At 45.0% G+C, this 25644-nt stretch overlaps 1 protein-coding gene and 1 long non-coding RNA gene across 2 annotated transcripts in view; one reads left to right on the top strand and one right to left on the bottom strand.

Moving 5' to 3' along the window:
* TMEM35A (transmembrane protein 35A) overlaps positions 1–21148 on the bottom strand; it is a 74515-nt gene extending 53367 nt beyond the window's left edge. The window contains exon 1 of the mRNA XM_069213341.1: positions 20906–21148. Coding sequence (XP_069069442.1) covers positions 20906–21025 — 120 coding nt within the window. The 5' untranslated portion in view covers positions 21026–21148. The remainder of the gene's footprint in view (positions 1–20905) is intronic.
* Positions 21091–24828, top strand: LOC138265540 (uncharacterized). Its single transcript, XR_011199374.1, has 2 exons — positions 21091–21210; positions 24406–24828. It is a non-coding gene; the product is annotated as an uncharacterized lncRNA (long non-coding RNA).
* Positions 24829–25644: the final 816 nt, after the last annotated feature.

The following is a 25644-nucleotide window of genomic DNA, read 5'->3' as shown; positions in this document are numbered from 1 at the left end:
AGTTGGGAAAAAGTGCTGTTTGAAATGCCACTCTGAGCAAAGGCATAAACCATGTTGACCAGTAAGTCTTGTCTGCCATACACAGGGAGCACAATTAGGGCCTGGACCCTAAAACAAGAGGCAATGGACTCTTTGCAAAGTCAACTATCACTGCCACCCTTTCTGTGCATAAATGCGTTTTTATCTGTCAGGTCTGTCCCAGAAAGTAATGGGCAATGACCAGCTGAATGCTTCCAGTTCCATGAAATTTACACAGAGGTGATTCACTGAGGGTGACTGCATGTCATCACCAACACCTCATCTAAATTAGCTGCTTTATATCAAAAGGAAGCATCAGGTTCAACACATTATAGGGCAGTGGCACTGCGAAGTCTCTCTTGCAAAGACATTGATCTTCATGTTCCACCAACAGAAGAACAATCACTGTAGGAGGACGCTTTTGAGGTGTCTGATAAAGTACCTGAAACCTGAAAACAATACCTATAAAATGCTTTCTGAAGAGAACACATTCGGTGTCTTGCTGGTGTAATAAAGAAATCACAAAATGGCATAGGTCACAGTAGACGGAGATATACTATAGCTTGGCTGAAGCAGATTGGTCAGTAGGTCACCATATTGTGCATGGCGCAGACACATGTAGGGGTATATCAACCTCTCTATGTTAGAACAAGCATGACAGGTTTCAGATGTTGAGGAGGATTCAGCAACACGTTCTCCATCCCAAGTAGTGCACAGAGGGATTCATTCATTTTCCTAGCCAGTCATATAGGTAAAGGATACCATGGTCTGTGATGTCATGAGATGGGCTAAGAGGATTGTGGGCCTGGCTCTTGTGTCCAAGGTGGTTGTAAATGGTTGATCACTGACAGATTAGTGTTCTCCGTCAACCACAAAACAATAATAGCTATGTGGTATTTCAAAAATGGAATATGAAAATAAAACACTTACAAAGTTAAAGAAAATTAACCAGCTGCCTTTCAACAAGATATGGAAAATCTGAACCGAAGTGACTGTAATGCATTATGGCAATACTAAGTTAACTGAGGTAAATTCAAATAATCAGTGTCATAAAAGTTTAACAATAAAGTCCTAAACCTCATTCATTCTGTGTTTTCCCTCTTCCACCTCCCATCCTCATCCTCATTTCCCAACCAGTTCTACCCTTAATTACGATATCTGGGAAACCCCTTCTACACCCCTCTGATTCCCTTATCTTCTGCTAACAAATGAAAAAATAATTATACAAGTGTCACAAACAAAATAGCTATTAATTTGCTTCAATATCAAACTGGCACACAAACTCTAGGCTTTATTTGGGTACCTGGAGTAAACTGTTTCTAGCTACTGCTGGGTTGGAGTACTCACAGAAATCAATAAACGTGTGTAAAGTATAGTCCAGGAAAGCTATCCTGTGGAAGGTAAAATGCGTATAGTTACAGAGAGTGCACTTCTAGGACAAGCCTAATCACAGCACCAGTAAATTTATGACAGAAGTTAAAAACGTAAGGAAACCAACTAAATGCAAGCATGGCAATCATCCTAATGTTATATTCCATTTTATAAACCCAGGCTTAGAAGTGTCACATCATTCCTGATGAGATCCCATCAAAAATGTAGTCCACTAGGGGTAAAAAATGTAAAGGTCAACCAAGACTATCCAATAAGTTTTTCTAACACTGAAATAAACCAACAATTCCCCCTTTGGTGGACATACAACATACAATGCGGGGCCTAAATACTTTTATAAAAGACTATAATCTTTGTCTAGTTTCATTCTACAAAGAGTCAAACCATTATCCTCATACAGGAATAGATCAGTTTCTGTTTTATTATGAACTGCCACATGTATATACTACCATTTTCTCCATCATTTAAGGACTAAGGCAACGTCATAAAATTCTATTATTAATGCTGGGTAATTTCGTACAAAAAAATAAATTTACATAATAGCAGTTTATTGATTTAACCTTGTCTGTGCAGATATAGCTAAAAATAAAAAAAATGCATTCAACAATAAAGAAAGTCCAAGAGTCATCATTTGATAAATACAATTAAGAAAAAAAAGGAATAATAATATTAATTGGAGACTTAAATTAATCTCAATGTTCATACTAAATATATTTTAAATTAATCACTAATTGGAGGCTTTTACTTTGATTTATATTTATTTCCCAACAGTCTTAATAGGGCAAGACCACATATTTTTGCTACGTCCTGAAACACCAACATTCGCTCAATGCAAGCTAAATACCGTAAATCTCATACATGAACACTCCTGCTTGTCAGGGAGCAGAGCTATCTGGATTGCGTGAAATCCGAGATAAAGAACATCACTGTACTTAACACATGAGATTACGATGGATTCACAACGCTCATTTGAGATGGGTTACCCTCAATACTGTTGGATGTGACAAAGCACATTTAAATACAATGAACTGCAGTTTCCAAATGATTGTGATGAATAATTCACAACAATATTAATGATTTCAACAGACTTTCACTCCACAATTTCAGCCTCTATAAGTTATGAGACACATAAAGAATCACAGGGTTACACCTGAAGTCACATCTTATATCAGCCACAAGGAAGCACCTAATCAGGGCAGCAGAACCTGCCATGGCTTGCAGTAAGTGTGCATGAAGGTCAACTTTCCTGACCAAGGGTAATGCAAAGAGTGATCCAAAACGAAATAGTATGCTTGGTCACTGCTTACTCAGGTGCAGTGAAACCAACACAAGGCAGGTCATCCATATTCAAAATAATAGGAGACACCTTCCCAGGCTCCAGCCTTTCCAAATGTTCCTCCTCACTGCAAGGATGAGGACGCAGAAAGGTAGATGGAAAAGGGATACACGTGCCCATGTGGAGAGGGGCACTTGCACAGGGCTAGTTTGTCTGGGTAAAAGTAGCAGCTGGTCTACAGGGCCCGCAACTCTCTGATCCAAAGTAATCACCATAAGAAAAGGCAGTCTTGAGGGACAGAAGACAACGTAGACAATTGTACATCATTGCAAACAGTGTCCTGAGGAAGGTATGAACCAGGTTCATGTGCCACTGCAAAACAGCAAGAGCTGTGGGCAGGAACATAGAAATCATACCTTTCAAGAAATGAGACACAAGGGTCAAGTTGGAAAAGGATTGATGGTCAGGGAGAAAAAATAAATAAAAGGTGCAGCCAAGTATATCTTCATGTTAGAAATTGCCAAACCCTGTTGAGCATAGGAAATAAACTACAAACCGTCAAAGAGAGACAACGTGCAAAAGGGTCCAGGCACCAGGGCTTGTTCCAGGCTCCAGTTTAAAGAGACTTGGTAGGTAGTTTTCGGGGAGCCAAGTTGACATCTGTTACCTCTAACAGTAGCTCAAATATCTCTAACTGGGATCACTGAATCTCCACATGTGCCGATGAAGTGTCCAAGCGTTGGAACAGAGGACCTAGCCATCGTACTGTTAAAGCAGATCTGCTTTATTCACAAGGTGAAGAAGATGTCATATACTGGGTTCCAAAAGATTGGTACACCAAACCCTCTCACTCAGCCAGGGATGATGAGAATAAGCTGTGAGCTATCCTTTTTTTAGATTAGTAGAATTGGTGGAACCTCATCAAGCAGGGCCTTTGACCAGCTGAAGTGATAGATGCCCGAAGAGACCCTCATGGTGGGAAGTGTAGGGTGCAGAGCAGAGGGAATTTCCTGATTAGAGCTGGCACAAAAAAATTAGTGTAGGGAAGCCCCAACCTGAGAGCTCACACTGGGATGAAGCACTGTTTTATGATCTTCCACAGACAGGCGACTCAAGGCTGCCTACCAAATAACTGTGCCTACCAAATAAGTTGTCACTGGAAAATTCCCCGTTTTAGAGCTGACTGCCAAAAACCCAAGAAATCCCACATATGGTCAGGGAAACTAATGTCTCCCCCTCCCACCACCCCTTTGGAGGTAGCGTATGCCTGTAGTGTTGTCCAAAAGAACTGGCACATCACCTGCAAGGGAATGGAAATAATTTCCTCAGTGCTACGCAGAGAGCCCTCAGCTTCAACAAACTAATGTGTATTCATTGTTCTGTTGGTGACTAAAGGCGTCACACTGTCATCGCCCTCAGGTAAGAGTCCGAGCTCAGTTTGGAGGCGCACACAACAAAAAGTAGTCAGCGACTGTATAAGACAGAAAGGCAGAACCCACTGTGAGGCTGGAGAGGCGTATCCACAAATAAAAGCCTGAAAGCAACATCTCTACACAAGCAGAGGCTTCTCTGATGCTGAAAACTACTGCTGTGTGCGGCACCACCAAATGGACCTTTTCATCACCAGGTATGTGAAAAATGCACAAAGCTATCATATCCTGACCGGGTTCTGTCCAGGAGTCCACTTGGCTCCACCAGCCTGCCCCGTGCCCCCTAGCCTGCCGTCTGCCGCCTGGACAGCAGTTCGAGGCCCTCCTCCACTGGCAGGCACCCACCTGCGCCTCATCCCTGGTGCCTAGTGGTAGGCATCTCCGTTTGTCGAATAAGTAATCCTTTTGTGTTTTTGTATTTTGTATATGCCGTTTCTACTGCCGTTTTTTTCATAGCCATCTATTCCCCTGACCCTTCTGATTCTCTGCGCTGCGCGTTTCGGCCCGTGCCCCCCCTGTACTTCTTTTTCTGCCGCTCTCACTGCCCGTTTTTTCCACCGGCTCCGACCGGTCGCTTTCTCCCTGCTGCTGCGTCCCCTGCGGCCCCGTCCCCCTCGAACACCCATTGGCCCTTCCTCCCGCCTCCCAGCTGCGCCACCCTCCCACCCCACCCTCTTAATGGCGGTCGCTGCGCCAGAGGAAAGCCCGTCTGCGCCCGTCCGTGCCTGGACCGCGCCCAGCGCCATTCGCCCTGTTCCCCCCAATCCAGACCCCCCCAGACTACACTACTCAAGTACCACACTCCACTCCCTCAACCCAGGACTACCCCCGCCTGCACCCAAGCCAACCCCAAACACACGCAGGGACCTTTCACCTGCTATGCTTGCCAGTTCTCCTGCTCCTCCACAAACACCAGAAACACCCACACAGTCCTCACCCCCCCCAACAGACCCTACTCCAACACCAACAAGCCCCACAACCCCAACACACTCCACAACACCACAATCCAAAGCAACATCAACATACCCCACAACACCACTAACACCCCCACACCACAACAACAACAGCCCCCGCAACCACCTAAACTGCATACTCCTAAACACCCGCTCCGTACACAAGCATGCCTTCGAACTCTGGGACTTTATCACATCACACTCACCAGACATTGCCTTCCTCACGGAAACTTGGATGAATCCCTCATCTGAGACCGACATAGCCACAGCCACCCCAGATGGCTACAAAATCCACTCTAGAGACCGTTTAAACAAACCAAGAGGGGGCATCGCCATTATTCACAGAAACACCATTAAGGTCACCACCAACACACACGACACCCTAGACAGCGCAGAACACATGCACTTTCTAATTCACATAAACAACCACCCTCACAGGAACCCTCATCTACAGACCGCCATGTCCTCACCCGCCCATTCTGTGACGCCATCGCTGACACCATCAGTCCTCACGCCCTCACTTCCACAGACTACATCCTCCTCGGTGACTTTAACTTCCACCTGGAGAACCCCCACAACCATAACTCCACATCTCTTCTAGACAACCTCACAAACCTAGGACTCAAACAACTGGTCACATCACTCACCCACTCAGCAGGACAAATACTAGACACAATCTTCACCTCGAGCAACCACATAACCTGCACTCACACCACCGAACTCCACTGGACTGACCACCACTGCATACATTTCTCCTTCTCCAAACCCCCCACACACCACCACCAACACACCACACCCTACTGCATGTGGGACAAGATCCCCACGGAACTCTTGAACGCCCAGCTCGCTCAGAAGCCCCCCCCAACACCAACGACCCCAACATTGCTGCCCATAACCTCACACAATGTATCACAAACTGCGCAGACTCACTCGCCCCTCTCAGAAGAAACATCACCACCCGCAACATCAAGAACGGCCCCTGGTTCACCACTGAACTCCAAGCGTGAATGCTGCAAAACAGAGAAAGCTTGGCGACAGGAACCCTCAACCACCTTCTCCACCCTCAAAACCACAGTATACAAACATCACCAACTCAAACGCACTACCAAAAAGGCATACTACAAGGAACGCATAGACAGTAACTCACACAACAGCAAGGAACTCTTTACCATCATCAAGGATACTCCAAACCCAAAGCCAGCAACATCGACCCCACTCCCACACAACGCCTCTGCGACTCCCTCTCCAACCACTTCCACCTCAAAATCTTAGACATACACAACAGCTTTACACCACAGGCACTCGCCACCTACACCACCGACACAATCAGCAACGATTCACCCCCCTCAACCTACTACTCACCTGGGCCCCTACCAACAACAAAGAAAACGAAAAAACTATGAATTCCATCCACTCAGGCTCCCCCTCGGACCACTGCCCCCACCGCATTTTCAACAAAGCCAGCCCAACCATCGCCCCCAAGCTTTGTGCCGTAATCAACAGCTCTTTCGACTACGCCACCTTTCCAGACTCATGAAAGCACGCAGAAGTCACCGCTCTCCTGAAAAAGCCCAAAGCAGACCCTGATGACCTCACCAACTACCGCCCAATTTCACTTCTCCCCTTCCCCGCCAAGGTCGCTGAAAAACTACTGAACACCCGCCTGTCTCACTTCCTAGAGGAAAGCAACGCACTCGGCACCTCCCAGTCTGGATTCCGCAAGAACCACAGCACTGAGACGCCCTCATCTCATGTACTGACGACATCAGAGTCGACAAGGGCGAGACCATTGCACTCATCCTCCTGGACGTCTCCGCTGCATTCAATACTGTCTGTCACCAAATACTCCGCACACGCCTCCACAACACAGGAATTCGACACAAGGCCCTAGACTGGCTTGCCTCCTTCCTCACCGAAAGAACCCAGAAAGTCTGCCTCCCCCCCTTCCACTCCACAGCCACCAAGATCATCTGCGGAGTCCCCCAAGGGTCCTCACTCAGCCCCACCCTTTTCAACGTTTACATGGCCCCACTCGCCAACATCCTCCGGCCACACGGAATCACCATCATATCCTACGCCGATGACACCCAGCACATCACCTCCCTCACCCGAAACCCTACCACCACCAAAACCAACCTCCACGCCGGACTCTTTGACACCGCCAGATGGATGTCAGCAAACCACCCCAAGCTAAACTCCAACAAAACCGAAATCATCTTCGGCCCCAACAAAACTATATGGGACGACTCCTGGTGGCCCACCACCCTAGGATCTCCACCAACGCCCGCAACTCATGCACGCAACCTTGGCATCATCTTGGACTCTTCCCTCTCCATGACCCATCAAATCAACGCCATCACCTCCTCCTGCTTCAACACCCTCCGCAAGCTGCGAAAAACCTTCAAATGGATTCCCACAGAGACCAGAAAGACCGTCACCCATGCACTCATCAGCACCAGGCTAGACTACGGAAACACCCTCTAAGCTGGCACCACAGTCAAGCTCAAGCTAAAACTCCAGAGGATCTAGAACGCAGCCGCCCGCCTCATCCTGGACCTCCCACGCCATGAACACATCTCCTCACACCTCAGATCCCTTCACTGGCTTCCGATCGACAAGAGGATCACCTTCAAAATCCTCATCCATGCACACAAATCCCTCCACAACACTGGACCAACCTACCTCAACGAAAGAGTGACTTCCACACTCCCACTCGCCCCCTCCACTCCGCCGACCTCGCACTCGCCACAGTCCCCCGCATCCAACGCGCCACCACCGGAGGCAGATCCTTCTCCTACCTCGCCTCCAAAACCTGGAATTCCCTCCCCACTAACCTCCGCAAGACTCAGAACCTCCCGCTCTTCAGAAAACAGCTCAAGACATGGCTTTTCGAACAGTAAATCGGCCTCCCTCCCCCCCATGCCCCTTGAGACCCTTACGGGTGAATACCGCACTCTATAAAATATTTTTAATTGATTGATTGATGCAAAAGAAGCTTCAGAACCAGAGCTGCAGTTTAAGTCCAAAATACTGGCTTCAGATCCAGGCTGTCCGAGATCCTTTGGGGTGGAGGAAAGGCACTCATGAAAAAATGTCCAGACCGCTCAAATGAAGGCCAGGCTTTGAGTTGCAGTGAGGATGGGCCTCTATTTATTGATGACGAAGCTCAAACAATAAAGGAGAATCATGGTGCCCCTCAGATAACTTGAAGTCAGCAGGGAGGGGGGGCCTTCTGTGAAGTCCTTTGAGACAAGTCATTCGGGAAACCAACACAATGGGGGCTTTCCACTTCACTACACTTCAAATTCTGCTTCAGCAAACTTCAAAAAATATTTTGACTTCTACAAGCAGTTAACCCCTATCCTTGTGTAATGAATGCTTAAGTCTGGAACACAGGATTCAGATGACTCACGCTATAAAGAGCTATCACACCTGAGGAAACACGTTCAGTACAGCATTACCAGTCAGTGCAAGAGGAGTCTTGTCATTGCACTGGTCAGACAATCCAGTTTCAAAGAATTGAGGCGAGCCTGGTACATTTCCACGGTCTGCAGAACATAAGCGCTTTCTGTAACAAATCTGGTAGGAGTGCTACTGCACACATTTTAAGTAAATATTCTTCTTTCGAGGGATATTCTCTTTTTGGACACACTGCTTAGCTAAATATAGGCCTGAATTCTGGTAAAGACATTAAAGTTTACAGAATTAAGTTGTGTCAACCCCCCACTAATAACTCAGAGTGGAGGAAACTGACACAAGTGTGTGGAACTTGGTATTTTTTACACACAACATAAATCTCGAAGCCAGTGCGGCTAACAAACGCTTATGTAAAAGACTTTTCCAGGCACTCACTATTGTGAAAAACGACATCTTGTTAATCATAGTCAATGAGTGTACAAGTGCTAGAAAAAGAAACAGTTAAGAAGGAACTTCGAGTTTCCCCTTATTGAATGATATGTTATTCTAAGAAGAGGTATGAGCTGTTAACTATTTGAAAGAACAAATTATAAAAGAATCCAGGATACAAAAGGTGGTATAATCAACCCTAAGCAACCTAGCCATTGACTGATCTTTAGTAGTCCCTCAACTTAGACCACTAAGTAATCTTGTAATTTGTTGTGGTTGTTGTCGTCTCTCTCTCAGCTGTTCCTTCATTTAAAAAACTCCTTTCTCTCACCTGCAACAATGGTCTTATGCATAAGATCAGAGCGCAACTGGTGATGTCAGGAGGTGGGACATTTCTGAGCACTGTGCCACTCAAAAAGAAAGTTTTGGATACTGACACCTGCCTTCACGAGACAATTAGCCAAGAACAAAAAATAAATGGACTCCGGGCCTTCTGAGGGAAGCTGCCACCACAACAAGACCCCATGGTGGTCATATGTGCAGTCATAAGACCAAAAGACAGTACCGTGAACCGGCAGTGTTGAGCCCTCACTGTGACGTGGAGTTTACACATGTGAGCTGGGAGGATCAGCAGAGGGAAATAGGCATCCTGGAGAGCCTGCAAAGACTATACAACCTCGCATGTTCATGATCAGGTGAGCCTGAATCTGGTACAGCATCTTAAGTTTATCCTGACGGACAAAAGCTTCAAGTCCAGAATGAGCCTGAGGCCCATCTTTCTTGGGGATCAAAAATTAAAAGGAAGAAAATCCTGTGCTTCTCTCCTAAGGCACTAATTCTTCACCAAGGTGTGGACTGGTGTGCAGACTTCCTGACAGATGCCGGATTTTCTATAGGATAGAGAACAAAACAGAGAACGTAAACCCTGCAGACCAGCTGGAGCACCACCAATCCGTGGTGATGGACCCCTTTTGGTTCAGAAAATGGAAACCCTGCCCTCCCCCCGCCCTCCAGCCTGAAGCTGGTGGCAAATCAAAAAAGCTTTAAAGTTGCAGAAACTGTTGAGAGGGAACACTGGAGCTGCTGCACAGGAGTCCTTTAGATCCACATTTCCCATTTAAGAGCAGAAGAACTGCTATAGGTACTGGCCCTGATGGGAAGGTAGCAGCAAAAGTTAGCCTCTCGAAGTCATAAAAGGGATGGTGCTGCTGGTGGAATTGTTTAATTAGGGAACCCATTCCTAGGCAGTGTGCTATTGCAAGAGGTAGTTGCTTTATGTGTTTCTCACCATGAAATGGCATCTCCATTAGGGCAGACTTGAAATTTTTAGAGACTTCACTTGGGAACAGAGCTGCTGGAATCCCTGGCCCTGAAGGATCTGGCCCACTCGTGGAGTCCAGACATTGCAGAGGACAGGGCAGCCCTGAAAAAGTCCAACGTGGTCAGCCCAAGAGCCTCAACCTGAGGAAGAGGAAGAAGACAGCGTCAAGAAAGGCGCTGCCAAATTCCCAAAACAGTTTCGCCAGCAGGACTCTTTCTTCAAAAAAGAAACAGAGGATTGGTCTTTGCTATGCTATTTTTTGTGTTGTTTGACTAGAAAACATTGCAAGATCGCTCACTGTCAAGAGAATTACCTGAAGAAAGGGTGAGGGACCTTTTGAGGGTCTCTTTACAGGCTCAAGCCAAGACCATCTAAACGTCCTAACCCTTGCTACATTCGGGTGCTAGGAGGAATAGTAGTCTACATTGAGGGTTTGTGGTAAGGGTCCAAGCACCAAATGCAGATTTTATGTGGATGGGACATGGGCATTTCTTTGCGACAACATCAACACAATTCCTCTGGAGGTGATATTTGTTCGATTCTGTGTAATAAGTGTTGTGAAAATCATAAAAGAAGTCAGTGAAAACTGAATAGCACAGCGTACACATCAGTAAAATATGAAAACAACAGGAACTGAAGCCAGAAGGCTAAGCAGCACCATATAAAGGAGAGTGTCATCACTTCCTGGCAGGTGAAACTGCGAAAAGCTATGTGTGTCATCACCGTTGGCACAGGAGGTCTATTGTCAGAGAAAAGGTTTCTGGATAGTCCGGTGCCTGAAGATACTCACATAATGATTAATCTGCAGGAAGAAGTATCCATCAAGATCAATGCTGGAAGCTTTCATGCTAGTGTTTACTGCTATGATGAGGATTTGCACTTCATAATGGTTCCCCCCAGAAAGCTTTATAAAAGGGTGCTCTGTATAAACAAGGCACGGCATGCTATTTTGTTGCACGTTGTGGATGATTTTGAATCTGCATATTGACGTTTGGATGGATTGCAACATAAGTTACAAATAAATTCTACTAAAACCATAAATAAGATGGCAGACAAAGTTGTACCACAAAATTTCCAAGGTGATTTTTATAACTATGTGAACCACTTTTAATCTTCTTTGTTAGTGCTCTGGCTCAAAGAACAACCAGATTCAAAAGATTTGGGCCCGATTCACAAACATACACTTTGAATAAGTATATTGCTTTTTGCTTATTCACAAAATTAGAGTGTAGGTTAGTACTAAAAAAAGGAAGAGTTTTAAGTACCACTAGTACTGCTTCGCCCTCCCAAAAAAATAATGGAGGTAGGGAATTACAATAAAACCCCTTCTGAAGTAATGTTAAATGAAATAAAATATTTTAAATAGTTAAAACAGCATGGGAATTAATGTTGTGTTAAATTATTTAGAATAGTTGAATTATAAATACACATCATTCAATGTTAAAACAATATATATATACATATTTAATATTTAACTATAAAAGAAAAACCTTGCAAGACCCGTGTCATGAATTTCTACAGGCGAAACCTGTTATCAGCAAAACGCACCATCTGCTCATGTCACGCATCTTTTGCCAGTGCCACATTTCATTTGCGGTTAAAGTGTCTTTCTCTAAACTCGATCAATGCATATATGCTGCATATTATCCCCTTCACTTTATCAAAATCACTTAAGATCTGGCATTTCTTTTGTCTTTCACTGCAGCAGAAAACAATCAATCTAGAAGGTTTTTCTTTTCACACGTATTCCTGTCTGCACCCAAAACTTAGTGACTCATTTAATTACAGTCCAGCAGGGAGGCAGGGGATATTATTACCTCCACCACACCGAAGGACTACTTTTTATCAAATTTAGAGATGACTGCCTCCCAAGTGGTCATCTCTGTACTTTGGAAGGAATTTCTGTCACAACGTTTGGTGGATGCCCGCCATTAGTTCTGACGGGCATTTACCAAACATTTCATTTTTTTCTTTCTCGAAAATAAACTCCCAAAAAAAGAGTATATTTTTGAAAAACAAGAACCCAGTGGGCCCCACACCCTGGCAGTTTTCACCAAGATGTGGGGGTCACTATACATTTGAGAGAGCGTAGCTTATATAATCTATATTAACATGAAATGTTTATGAATCAGTGTGTGATGATGCCGCATAGAAAACTATAATAATAGTAATTTTGCTTAGACATGCACTTGAATTGTGACCACGAAGAGTGGCCACCAATGTTTACGTAGACTAACAATAATGACCAAAATGTTTATATTATGTTTAAATGAGTTTATACTAATGTTCGCGTTATTGAATCTGTATTGAAATCCTCATAGGCCTTAAGTTAGCATGAGCCGAAGTTTAGCTGCCCTGGCTCTCATATTAAATGCATTTTTCTATTTTTCAGTGTGCTGACTCACAGGGGGACATGACCCTGCTTGTTCTTTTTCTTCAAACTTGGAAGATGAATGTAACCATGTTACATCCGTTCTCATCATTTTCTCTTGTTCACAGAATAAATGTTAAAGTAAATTGAAACAATGTAGATTAATGTAATGTACAAGGTAATTCAAACCGATGAAGACAATGGAACTGCTGGCCAAAAGATGTGCAAAGAATTACAAAAGGATGAAATCATACCGGACGTACCACCTCTGAAGACGTCAATTACAAAAACCAATCAGAGACTTGTAAAACAATATGGGGTGAAGAATTGGATTACCTAATATACTTTCTGGTAGGTTAAAGATAGTGGGGTATAGCAAATGACCAATAGAATTGTGGGGGAATGTATAATGGAAAAGGGATAAAAACCCATGTCACTGGGAGTCATTTAGAATTAGGTAGGGAATGCTATTGATTTTATCCAGAAACTCTGTCACTCTGTTTGGTGACTTGTTGGTTTACTTAAAACAATCCTCGCCCTTAGAATTGTCCATGTTACACTTTACCTCCATATGAGGGAAGTGCCCTTTTGCCCCGGAGCTGAGTTCTGACTGATGGCGATTTGACTGATGTCCTGAAGACGAAGATTGAACCTGTGCGCTGACCTAAACCTTGGAGGGTAATTATGACAATGCGATTGTAATTTGTCTGTTTGCTTTTCCTTTCTAGGTACCAACTGCTTGCTTTTGACAGAGACCTTAGCTAGATGTTTTCCAAATTAGTGTTCTAAATTGTTTTGCATGAAGCCCAACATGCGAATGCTAATCAGTGGTTAGGACAGGTGTTCACCAAACTGGCGCAAATAGACAAACGACTGAGACTATGCTTTGTTGAACTGACGCGTTATTGACACTCTGCTAAATTTGATCTATGTTCACGCCGTGTTACGTTCTGATGTTTGTGATTCTCGCTTTAATGAAATCTTACCAAAGTTGTCATATTGTGACTATGCTATTATGTTTCTTGGTGTTGAGATTTACGCATCTTCTCATAGACTGTAATTAATAGGGAATAAAATTCATAACATTTTACTAAACAAGGTGAGGTTATTCATGGCTGAAAGGTCATGGTAGCGTCTTTGAATTGATTAATGACTTTGACTAAAGTGAAATGCATTGTTGTGATATAAATTGATGACATTATTGATGTATTGATTGACCTATTGATCAGCTATCTCGTCCTAAGGTGTCTCTCAACTGGGTCAAAAGATTCATTGGCCTAAAACGAGTCCTGATGTGTAATAAATTATCATAAAGGGAAGCGTTAACAATTTTTTCCTGTGTAACCTCCGATGGACCCTATTCTGTAGGGTAGTTGGAGGAAGTATTCTGTCAATGGAGCCAACTGGGGCTCCGTCGACGACATACTTAAGGGCTACTGGGCCTTATTACAACTTTGGAGGACGGTGTTAATCCGTCCCAAATGTGACGGATATACCACCTACCGTATTACGAGTCCATTATATCCTACTGGAACTCGTAATACGGTAGGTGGTATATCCGTCACATTTGGGATGGATTAAAACCGTCCTCCAAAGTTGTAATAAGGCCCACTGTCTCTAAATGACCCAGGTGGACCCAGGGATTGGCAACCTGGGAACTCTGTATCCTGCCTGCCAAATTCTAAATCGAACCCTGGGTGCCTAATCATGAATGGTGCCATACCCGTAACCCACCTTCCGCAATCGAACACAATAGGACTTTTATGGTTTAGAGACTGTCTTGAGTAGACTTAGCTATGTCTCAGTTTCCCTAACCATAGTAAATTTCTTCACCTCTCAAGCTGGCAACTTACACTTGCATTTCTTGTAACAGCATAGCATACAATAGCATGATCCGTGACACTTCGGAAGTCCCAATGCATTACACAAGATATTTGTGAAATGGGAAACACTCCATCCAGTTATTCATGTGAGCAATGGCTGCTTACTTGAGTCATTCTATGTAATAAACACTCTCCGGTACTCTTGTGCTTTTCGTAACACAGCACACAGCTGCTTTGTACCGGGCACTCAATGAACTCTCAATTAAGACACAAAACACATCACAAAATAGGTCACACCTCACTCCAGCATTATGCCAACCATGTACTTGGGCCAAACCTACTTGCTAGTCCTCTAAATCTGACATCAACTCCCTTTTCCTGTACACCTGCATACAGTAATCACAGCTACACAGTAACACGGTCTACAACACACAGCAGACTATCACAAACATCATGTGACTTTATTTAACATAGGTCTCACCTTACCCACACCCACAGCTATACATCCTCTGCATGGCATACCAGAGCTGTTGATGGGAAAGAGGAGCACTGCCTGGCCTACAAAGCAATATAATGCCATTCCAATGGCAGCGTGAGTGTTGAACAGTGACAGTAACATAATATAATATGACCTGAGATGTATTGAAGCATGGATGTGGTGTAAAGGCACATTGCATTTACTATAATCGAAACATGCGCATTTAAAGCGGCCATCCCAGGTAATAAAGTTTTGCATATTCATAGTGCATATCAAGGGCAGGCTTCATTTTGCATATTTACCACATGTATGAACCAATTATATGCCATAATAACATTTAAAACGTTCTATGCAACTGGGATTTGGTGGGGTTGTCACATACAGTATGTTGTGCAAAATTTTATTTAAAGGGCATGTCATATGATACTTCCGTCAACCTTTGAACTCCATCATTGTGTCCATCATCAAATACACAAAGGTCAAAATAGAAATTATTCTTCTCATTTGCTTATGAATTTTTGGACAGATTACTGATTGATATTAAGAAATGGCTCTGTTATTTGCTGCTAATCATTACTCTTAGTCCTACTCCTACGTCACAAAAATCACTCGACAGATGATGCCACCTCGAGACAAGAAACGCGGACGCATGTAAGAATGGATAGTGCCGCCTACCCACGCTGAGCGCTGTAATATGCTAGCATTCCCAGAATTCTTCTTGAAAAGCACTGACCTGCACTTTTGTGTGGATTACGATACCTTCAATGAGGTGACAGAGACAGATGCACATTCGATGGCCCAAACTGATAAGCTGCTGTTCCAGCTGGAGGCTGCCCTTCTCTTCCGCACCACTGATCTGACCAGTGAAAATTGCCAAATCGCACTGATGCCTAGTGGCAAGAACAAGACTGCATTCCTAATGCCAAAAAGCTTTTACCAGTTTATGGTGGTACGTTTTGGGCTTACGACTATTAATGCGACTGTTCAGCACTTAGTAATTTATGCTCTAGCAGAGCATGGAGAGGCATGTGTGAACTACCTTGTCCGCACTAATATCTTTAACTATTTGTGATAGGGTCATCTGAGGCACCTCAAACAAGTGTTGGTGTGGACACAGAGCAAACCTGATCTTCAAGGCAACTCATTGCCAGTTGGGGCAGTCCTCTGTAAGATCCACCCATTGGGTGCTATGATCCAGTCTGTGTTCGAGAGGAACGTACCCAAGCGAGAGCTTTTCTTCTACTCAAAAGATACTACAAGGTATTTTGTTGCCATGTTTGGGTCCAGGTTTGAGCCGTTAACAGCCTTGACTTCTAAGCAGCAGCCTGAGAAATTGATTTGGACAGGGGAGTGTCATAAAGCCATTGAGCACTTGAAAGCAACACCAGGCAAGGCTTCAGTGTGGAGACATCTGAATTAAGTTACCCCTTCAATGTACAGGCTGATGCTTCCGACAAAGGAGTTTGAGCAGCACTGACTCAATTTGATGACAAGGGAAGGGAGCGCCGAGCCGTATATATCAGCAACTGACTAATTCATAGAGAACAGGACTGAGCTGTCATTGAGAAAAAATGCTTTACAATAGCGTTGGCTTTGAGGACGTTTAGGCTTTACTTGTTTGCTACAAAGTTTGTGATCCAAACAGATCGCAAATGATTCAAGTGGTTCCTGGAAATAAGATTCAGAATGCCAAGTTATTGAGATGGAGTATCTCATTACAAGCTCTAGATTTCACTATAGAATACGAGGTCAGAATCCAGCAAGGCAACACATACCGGCTTTCCCAACGGTGTTGCCGTTTCTATGACGAAGCATCTACAAGGGTAGAGTAAGCTGCTAAGCAGACTGACCTGGGAAGGGTTTTTGTTGGGTGTCTGTTGGGACAAGAATATCCCCTGCAAGATATACATAGCTTTTCCTGTTTTAGGTTTAAATCTATAATACCTGATAAAACCAAACACTGTATGCATATACACTGATAACCACCTGCTCAACCACAAACTAAAATGCCATTCAAAGAAAAGAAAGTAAGAGTGAATGAGTCGTTTTTATTTCTTCCTGAAGTGGCCAACACAAAGTAACTGTTGTACAAGGGAGCAGCAAGAAAAACTGCTCTAACGTTATTTTGCTTCAGTTCTGTTACTTAGGGATGTCATTAAAATATTGTTTCTTCTTCCTTTTGTTTCCTTTAGTTTTGTGTACTTGGGTTTAGAATCATGCTTTAATCCAGATCTAATTATTTTATATACTGTAAAGAATCTAGGACTAGTAAATTTATATTTTATTGTTTGGCAGGGTTTAATTCTTTTAGTCATCGGTGATATGACTGGCTTATAAGAATCTTGGTCAATATGTACTAGCACATTAACCTACAGACACAGAATGGGTAAATCCCTTTGATACACCGACCCCCTTTTCTAACAAGTCAGTATTGATAGCAGCTCAACTGCCAAAAAACCCACGCTTTAAACATTCAATACAAGATGTAGCAACAGGTACCTTTTAAAAGAATGCTATCACCATGTACATGGTATAATGGTTGTTTTTGAGCCAATAGTTACAATGTTAACGGTAAAATATAAAGTCACAGAATACCATGTCATACTTGTTAAAAGGTCAGGGCTGACTTAAAGTGAGACATTTCCCATGGGGACACTTGACAGCTATGAATGTCCACACTTCAGCAGCACCACCTTAAACTCGTCAGGCAAAGAAGCAGAAAAGCAGTGGTGAGCATGCTTAAAGCATCATATTTCAGGTGCCTTTGAATGCAATAATACAAATTAATCTGGTGTAATTCATAATGTTGAAGGTTTCACAAGGTACTATGCGGTTTCCAGGGTTGATTATCCCTCAATGTCATAATATTCAGTAAAGGTAAATGCCCCTCCCCACCAACTGTGTACAGTAGATGGTAGGGGAGAGAGGTGAGTCAGAAGATCCTGTTCTTAAAGGTAGGGACATCTCTAGGCAGAACCTGTCCTTTTGTCATCCCCTGGTTGCTATGTTAGGAAGGCTTATGGCCTAGCGCAAAGGTTGTGTCTCTACAACAGCTGCTGAGGCTCACTGTGTGATGTGCAGAAGATGAAGTTAGAACCTCGATCTTATGGCCGTAAATGGTGTAAACGGCTGTAAATGGTGTGGTGTACACACCGTGTGGCATGCTGAAGGAAACTGAGGTCATCACTGGGGCAAGGATCCTACATTTTCGGCCCAGATGGTGCAACTGTCCAAGACAAAGCGTGTGACTACCAGGCCAGCTGCACTGTGTACCCAAGTGGCGTGAGTGAGAAATGAAGCTGCCTTCTGCGCTCCTGCACCGCGTCCAAGGATGTAGCTTTAGTGAAATAGACAAGCACGCCGACCAGAACTGCTACAGCCGCGTCCCACTGCAAACAGGTAGCGGCTGTATATTGGACTGCTTGGTAGTAATACTCGTTTTATTTCAAGTTCACATAAACTGACCAACCGGTTGACAAGGCATGGTGACTGCTTAGTGAACTTTCAGCTGTGATATTCCTGTCTAGACCCTGTCTTTCCTTGGAGATATTCCAGATCTGGACAACCTCAGAGGACTAGGAAAAGGACACTATAGTTAGAGGGGCATCTAATCACCTGTAGTCAGGAATACTAAACCCTGGAGTTACCCCATTATCGTCTGTAGTATTTCGTTTTCCCATGACCTTTAACTACTTCCCTGTTCCTAAAGATACGCACTGACCTGGAGAATGAATTACTGTGGCTGTTGTGTGATTTCTGAGTTTTTGGCCCCCTTCACACTACGTCTTTGAGAAGCCTCTGACTGCCTCGTCCTGCTATCCTGACAGACAAGTACAGAAGAGTTGGACAAGTTTGCAAAGTCGTACGAAGGCAGAAGAACGAGGCAAATAACCACAATCACCACAGTTGGGGCCCAATAGCCCGTTTGGCCTGTTTCCTTTGAAAAGGGATGCGGGGCAAAGGGTAGCATATCCCACGAAAGTGATCTACAAGCGCATATTGCCTTCACAGGAGAATACCCAGAGGCTTATTGCACCATGTAAAATGTTCTGTGCTCTTACTAGGCAGAGATCAGGTCCTATCTTCCACGTAGCATGGCTCTAACCCTCCCACCCCCGTGACCAGCACAGGAGGTCAACGAGCCACAAGATGGAGGCCCAAGCCAGGTAAGGATGTCCACAGCTCCCAAGTCCTCGTGTCATTCCGAGGCAGCAGGTAAAAAACACAAGAATTAAATGGGGGAATGCTAGAGCATTATGTAGCCCAGCCGGTGGATGGGACTTTGTATTCTAGCATGCTTACAAGTTTCTTCCGTTCGTGAGGTGGGCTCAACTCACGAGTAATGACTGTGACGAGGAAGAGGAGCGTAGGGGTAATCTGGGACATGCTAACCTGTCTGTGGAAGATAGAGGCTTCCCCTTTAATCACAGTTTCCCGCTTGACGAAATGTGCATTCCTTGGTAAATCACTTCATCACCATCGATGCTCTTCAGCTTCCTTATCTTTCCTTGCAAAACGGTGAAAACATGCAAGCCTAAATGTTTGGAACATGATATTTACATTTTAGTGTCCTAACCTTCAGTTTAAAATGGTTAACTCGGGATTATGCAGTGTAATTTAGTAGTTTCACAGTTTTGATACAGATGTCCGATCTACCATAGGGAGAACATAAGACCCTGCAGTTCAACATGGGGGACACTTCTCAGCGGCCCCCTACAACGTCCTAAACACTAATATTCTCACTGGAACTGTGTTTACAGCGTGCCTCCTATCTGGTGTGCTTTCGATAAAGTGTCCAACTAGCTCATTTGTAGGACTAAAAATGGAGTCACTCACACATTATAAGCCGCATACTGTATAAACGTATTTGTTATCGTAGCATCCTACTTGAAAGAGCAGCATTTTACAGCGTCAATACACTCGTTTTAGCATCCTGCATTTTAAGAACTGCCTCATAAAATTGGCATTACCTCTGTCTGTTGTTTAAAAGGAACACTAAGTGATTGGTTCAAGACCCAACTTCGGCTAATGTGCAATTCCCATTCCATTGTTCTTTCCGCTTCCTGTAGAATTATGTCAATCTCTACTTCCTCGATTCATTATTAATGGAATATGTTGAGCACTGGCCTTAAAATGTATGCAAAGCGTTATAGGCGGGGGGGAGGGGCGCACATACGTGCGTTACGAGCAGATGTTGGGCAGGAAAGGCTATGGAGAAGCGCTCGAAACTAGCTCTATTGTTTCCAAAGATGGCCAGTCAACTGGCATTAATGCCACATCTGTCTACGAGCGAGCTTCAATTTTAGCACCATGTGGTGGCATTTCTCAACATTTTATACATTGCTCAAAACCAATTTAAAACTGTAATTATCACAATATTTCTTGTTCGGTCACCTCGAGGTTATTACCAAAAGTTGTCACGTATGTACGCGTGGGATAGAAAAGCAATTCCAAATTGCACGCTGCTGTCTTCCCTGTATCGATACCCAGAAGCCATTTCCCGAAGCTTCCACGGCCCTGTAAACCTGCCGGCTGAAGCACCGCCACTAAAAAGGCTTCCGGCTGGGACATCCTTCTGGAGGATACAGGGCGCAGTCGAAGGCCATGCCACTTGGTGGGGGGTCAACATATGACCCCCCCGACCCTCCCCCCACGGAACCTCCACCCACCCTCATACAATACGGGGCTTGCTTTCGGATGCTGATCGGCGAGGCTGCCACGGGTTCCACTGAATAACCGGAGAAAATAACGGCTCTTTAATAAAGCGCCTAGTCATGCAATCATCAAGCTTCTGGGGTCGTAACACCGATTCCATTCTTTCACATCTGTTTCCCATGTGTCTTTCAAAATAACCACGGGTCCAAGCAGCATCTGAACCGCTTGGAAACGCGGCTTCTTTGCCCTTTCCCAGGCAGGGCCAAGCCACCCTGGCAGCATCGAGCCGCTAAGGAGGAGACAAAAGGCACTATAGCCCCCAGCCGCCACCGCCGCCGCACTCACCATCTCACCGTACGCATCCTTGCTGAGCCGCGGGGTCAACTTTATGGTCCCCATGAAGACAAAGAAGAGCCCGAGAGCCACGGACAGGGCCACGATGGTCACGGTCCTGGGGGAGGCCATGGGGAAGACGGGGTGAGCCGGCGTGCAGGGTCTGCTCCGTCAGGAGGCGGTGGGCACTCTCACCATTGAGCCAGGATGGCACAGCCGAGCAAGGGCGAGAGCAGATGCGCAGCGCTAGAGCAGGGCTGGGACGAGGAACCCCTGGGTCCTAGCGCCCACCGATCACAAGCCAAGAACAGCCTAAGGTATTGATTGCCTAGGTCCACCGAGAGGCGCTTACTACTCGAAGACACGTTTTTTCCATCTATCTGACTGGTTGCCTGATGTATAGTGAGAGATAATTTTTACAGATTCTAAGTGAAGAACCTGCTTAGGCGGTACTGAATGCATAGACTTTTCCAGCTGTCCATGTAGTGTCTTAATACATGTTTAACATATGAGGGTATGAATCCAGTCAGCACACTGTTTTAGCGATTTGTCCATCCCTTGGTGTACAACAGATAGTTTCTTCTTAGCAAAGGGCCGCTGAAATAGGTACATTGTGAATGATATCCATGAAATTTATACAGCAGTTTGCCACAACATGGCAAAGTATTTGCGATAGATCTGTCAGCCTTTAAATTGTCAAACATATCTTAAGTATCCCGGTGTTGATGACATGGAACCTCTCCACATTTTTCTACTTTTTAATGGTGCATACAATAAATAACTACTGCAACCACCAAGCAGCGAGATAACTAAAGTGTTTAGTAATGCTTCTTCTAGCCACAAGAATCTGTGTGATGAAGTAATATGTGCCAGTGTAACAAACAGCTCAGTGAAGATACACAGAGTTGGACTAGAAACTAAACCATCCAACTGATGAAAAGTCCCTAAGGTCTGACTCATTGAACTCCATTTTAAGTGGGCCCCATCACCATTTTAGACAATGGGCATCGCCATTTTAGAAAATGGATGTCATCATCCTTCTCAGTTTATGCAGAAGCATTGTCATGTCTGCCATGTGACACAGGTGTCATCTGACCTTATCTTTCTAAGAACTGTAGAAGTGCCGGGTAGTTCGACTATTGACATAAATGTAATGCCAGATGCAACATCAGTCTGGGTCTAGTGTCTGCTTTTCATTATGTTAAGGTGGAATAAGAACAAATACAGACATAGCCAAAATAGCTTATTCTGAATTGACGTCCACTTATGTTAGGAATTTCAGTCTCTGATAAGATTTAGTATTTAAGGAATTCCATTTGGTAACTTGTCAGGAGAGGGTTTTCGCCAAGATTATTGCACCAAATTCTGCTAGAAGACGGTCTCACCTGCTGTAGGAGGCTGGCCTGGCTTGTAGTGGGTACCAATTGTACTTACACCTTATGCCAGGTCCAGTTATCCCTTATTAGCATAGTGTAGTAGTGTTCTAGCAGCTTAGGCTAATAGAGGTAGCTATAGCCGAGCAGCCAAGGCTGAACTAGGAGACATGCAAAGCTCATGCAATACCACTTATATCACATAGGTACTATATCATAAGAAAGTCAATACTCATAGGGCCAGATGTATCAAACAAATTTGCATTCGCAAACGGTGCAAATAATTAAATTTGGCCGTTTGCAAATGCAAAAACGTGGTCTGCGATGCATGAAAGGCATTTGCAGAAAAAAAATAAGGAATCGCAAAAATTGCGATTTTTTGCGTTGCGACTTGGTTTTGCGTTTCGCAATTTGCATCACGCAATTTGCGACATGAAATACCGAATCGCAATTAGAGATTCGGTATTTCAAGTCAGAAATTGCGAGACGCAAAATGCGACACGCAAAACCAAGTCGCAATTTGATGCATCAAAAAATCGCAAATTGCAATTTTTCACAGAATGGCCTTTTGCACATGCAAAATACCACTAAGTGAAACCAGGTGGTAACCAGGTGCAACCTATATAAAGAGGTCCAGAATGCCTCAGACTCTTTTCCACAATGGCTGCACTCTACGTCATGGCGAGGAGAATGAGGATCTTGGCAGGTTTGAGGTGAGGGAGGAGGAGACAGGAGCGCATTTTCACAGTGCGCATTACCCTTTTTGACCAGACAGAGGAGGAGATATATGAGAAGTACAGGTTGAGCTCAGCAATGATACTGGACCTGATAGCTGAGCTACAACCCATACTGCAGCACACAACACATAGGACTCATAGCATACCCACCCATGTGCAGGTATTATGCTCCATCCACCTACTTGCCTCAGGGAGCTATCAAGGGGTCATAGCAACAGCTGGAGGAGTATCACAGAGTGCCCTCTCTAGATTTTTCAATGCATTTATCAACGCCATGCTGAGTAGGATACACCAGTACATCAGATTCCCCCACACCCCACAGGAAATACAGCAAACAAAAATAGATTTCTACCAGATAGCACAGTTCCCCCATGTCCTAGGTGCCATAGATGGGACACATATTGCAATCTGTCCACCATCGGCCACAGAGTATGTGTACCGCAACCGTAAACACCAGCATTCAATGAATATACAGGTGATATGCAATGTCTCCTACATCATAACTTATCTCGTGGCCAGGTACCCAGGAAGCACACATGATTCATACATCTTTCGCCACAGTGGCATTCACACAAGACTGCTAGCTGAGGAGTTTGGTAAAGGATATCTTCTAGGTATTGTCCCTCTGTACACTGGTGCATCGATGGCGCTGTGACGACAGATGGCTCACTTACTCATTATACTCTCTGTTCCTTCCAGGAGACAGTGCCTACACAGTGCGCACCTACATGATGACGCCCTACCTCAATCCTACAACACCAGCAGAACGGAGATACAATGCAGCACACAGGGCAACCCACAATGTGGTGGAGCGCACCTTTGAGCTGCTGAAGAGTCACTTCCGGTGCATCCACAAAAGTGGAGGGGCACAACAGTACAGCCCGAAGATGAAATGTAGAATAGTGGCCACATGTGCAATCCTATGTGGTGGGCACTGCTACGCTGCTGAGGCTAGATGTGTCCTCAGCCTCCCCTAGTCCCAGTTCATTGGGTGTAGCAGACCGGTTAGCCAGCATATTATCCAGCACATTAGTGATCTGAACCAGTCCCTGTGCCACATCCCTACTGCTGTGCGCTGCCTCCACCTGTGCGTCCACAGCACGCCGCAATATGAGGGCTGTTGAAGTAGCGAGGCGATTGACTGAGCGACAGAATCCACAAACATGGCCATAAAACGCCTCTCCTGCCTGCGGTGGCTGAATCTGTCGTGCCACAGCTCTGTGCACAGTTCCCTCACTGCAATTGTCAGCTCCCTGGTGTTCTCAGAAGCTGTGATCTGTCCCTCATGCAGTTTTGTGATGTTGTAATTAAGGCACTCCAACTGCCGATGTAGCCCCCCCCCCATGTTGGCATTGTGTTCCTGCATCTGCCTTTGTATTGCTGACATTTTCCTGTTTTGCAGGCGCTGCTGTTTCAGCATAGCGGATTCCAGGCCACTGAAGACTCATGGGCCCTCTCCTGCTTCCATGTGCTGTGCGCCTGCATACTGATGCCTCCTGCGGGGTGTTGATTTTCGTTGTGGCTGGGACTCCTGCATAACAGTGGATCTGCCGTCTGTGGAAGGTGTGTGGCCGTCATCCCGCATGTCGTTTGAGTCCTGGCTCAATTCGGGTAGCGGTACAGCCCTAGCCCTGCATCTGATAGGCGCAATATTCAGTGACTCACTGGTGTTTGAGTCTGATGCAGGGTGGGTTTCGGCATCCCCACAACGGCACTTGCAGATGTTGCTGGGCCTGGGCCACCTGCAACGACAATGTGCAGCATCTCAGTTATGTATGTATCACCAAAGGTTACACAATAGTAATAAATGTACTGTTACATCATATCACTATGTAGTGGGTGTTGTGTTCTTCTGGGTGTCACTCTTACTAATTACATTCTATGTGCTACTTTCAGCTCTGGGTTGTGGACCACCACTCCCATAAGGCATTGTTGTGCCGCTTCTAAGATGTGGAATGGACTACTTCTCACAATGCTTTGCACTACTTGCTAATTCCTAAGGAGCATTTGTACATACACATATAGGGTTACATTTCAATATTGCACTTAACTTTACTGGTCCTTGGTGTGCCGGATGTGTCGATGTCAGTGACCCCACTGACAGCTTCTGGGAGGAGTGTTGACTCCACCAGGTCATCCATCGGGGTGGAGGGTGTCTCAGTGGATGGTCCGCCTCCTGTGATCCTTGCCTCCGGTAGTCATCTTGCCACCCTCTCCTTGGCACGGGAACACAGGTCGTACGACCTCTTTTTTATCTCCTCCACTGAGCGCTGCGCAACTCCCACAGTGCAGATTTTTGTTTGAATGTCCGCCCAGAGTCTGCGCTTTTCACACTCAGGGACCTGGAGTGAGCTCTTTCCAAACAGACGGTCATGGATCCTCACCACCTGCTCAGTGAGAACCTCAAGTTCCTGCTCACTGAACTTCAGTTTTCTTTTCCTCGCTCCCTTCTCCTTTCCCTGTGCAGAGGTGTCCATGGTGATGTTCAGTCCTTCCTTGTTCACAGACTTGCTCCCTGTGGCTGGGCTGTGTCTCTCTCAGTGCTCCTTTGGGTGTAGCACCTGCAAACTGCCTGGGATGACTCACTTCCTGTTTGTGATGTCATCAGGCGCTGCCAGGTGTGCGTTCTCGCACTTTGCGA

Source organism: Pleurodeles waltl, chromosome 2_1 (genome assembly GCF_031143425.1).
Source record: "Pleurodeles waltl isolate 20211129_DDA chromosome 2_1, aPleWal1.hap1.20221129, whole genome shotgun sequence".
Lineage (NCBI taxonomy): Eukaryota > Metazoa > Chordata > Amphibia > Caudata > Salamandridae > Pleurodeles > Pleurodeles waltl.
Note: the sequence above shows the minus strand (reverse complement) of the source record. Positions and strands in the feature narration are given on the sequence as shown.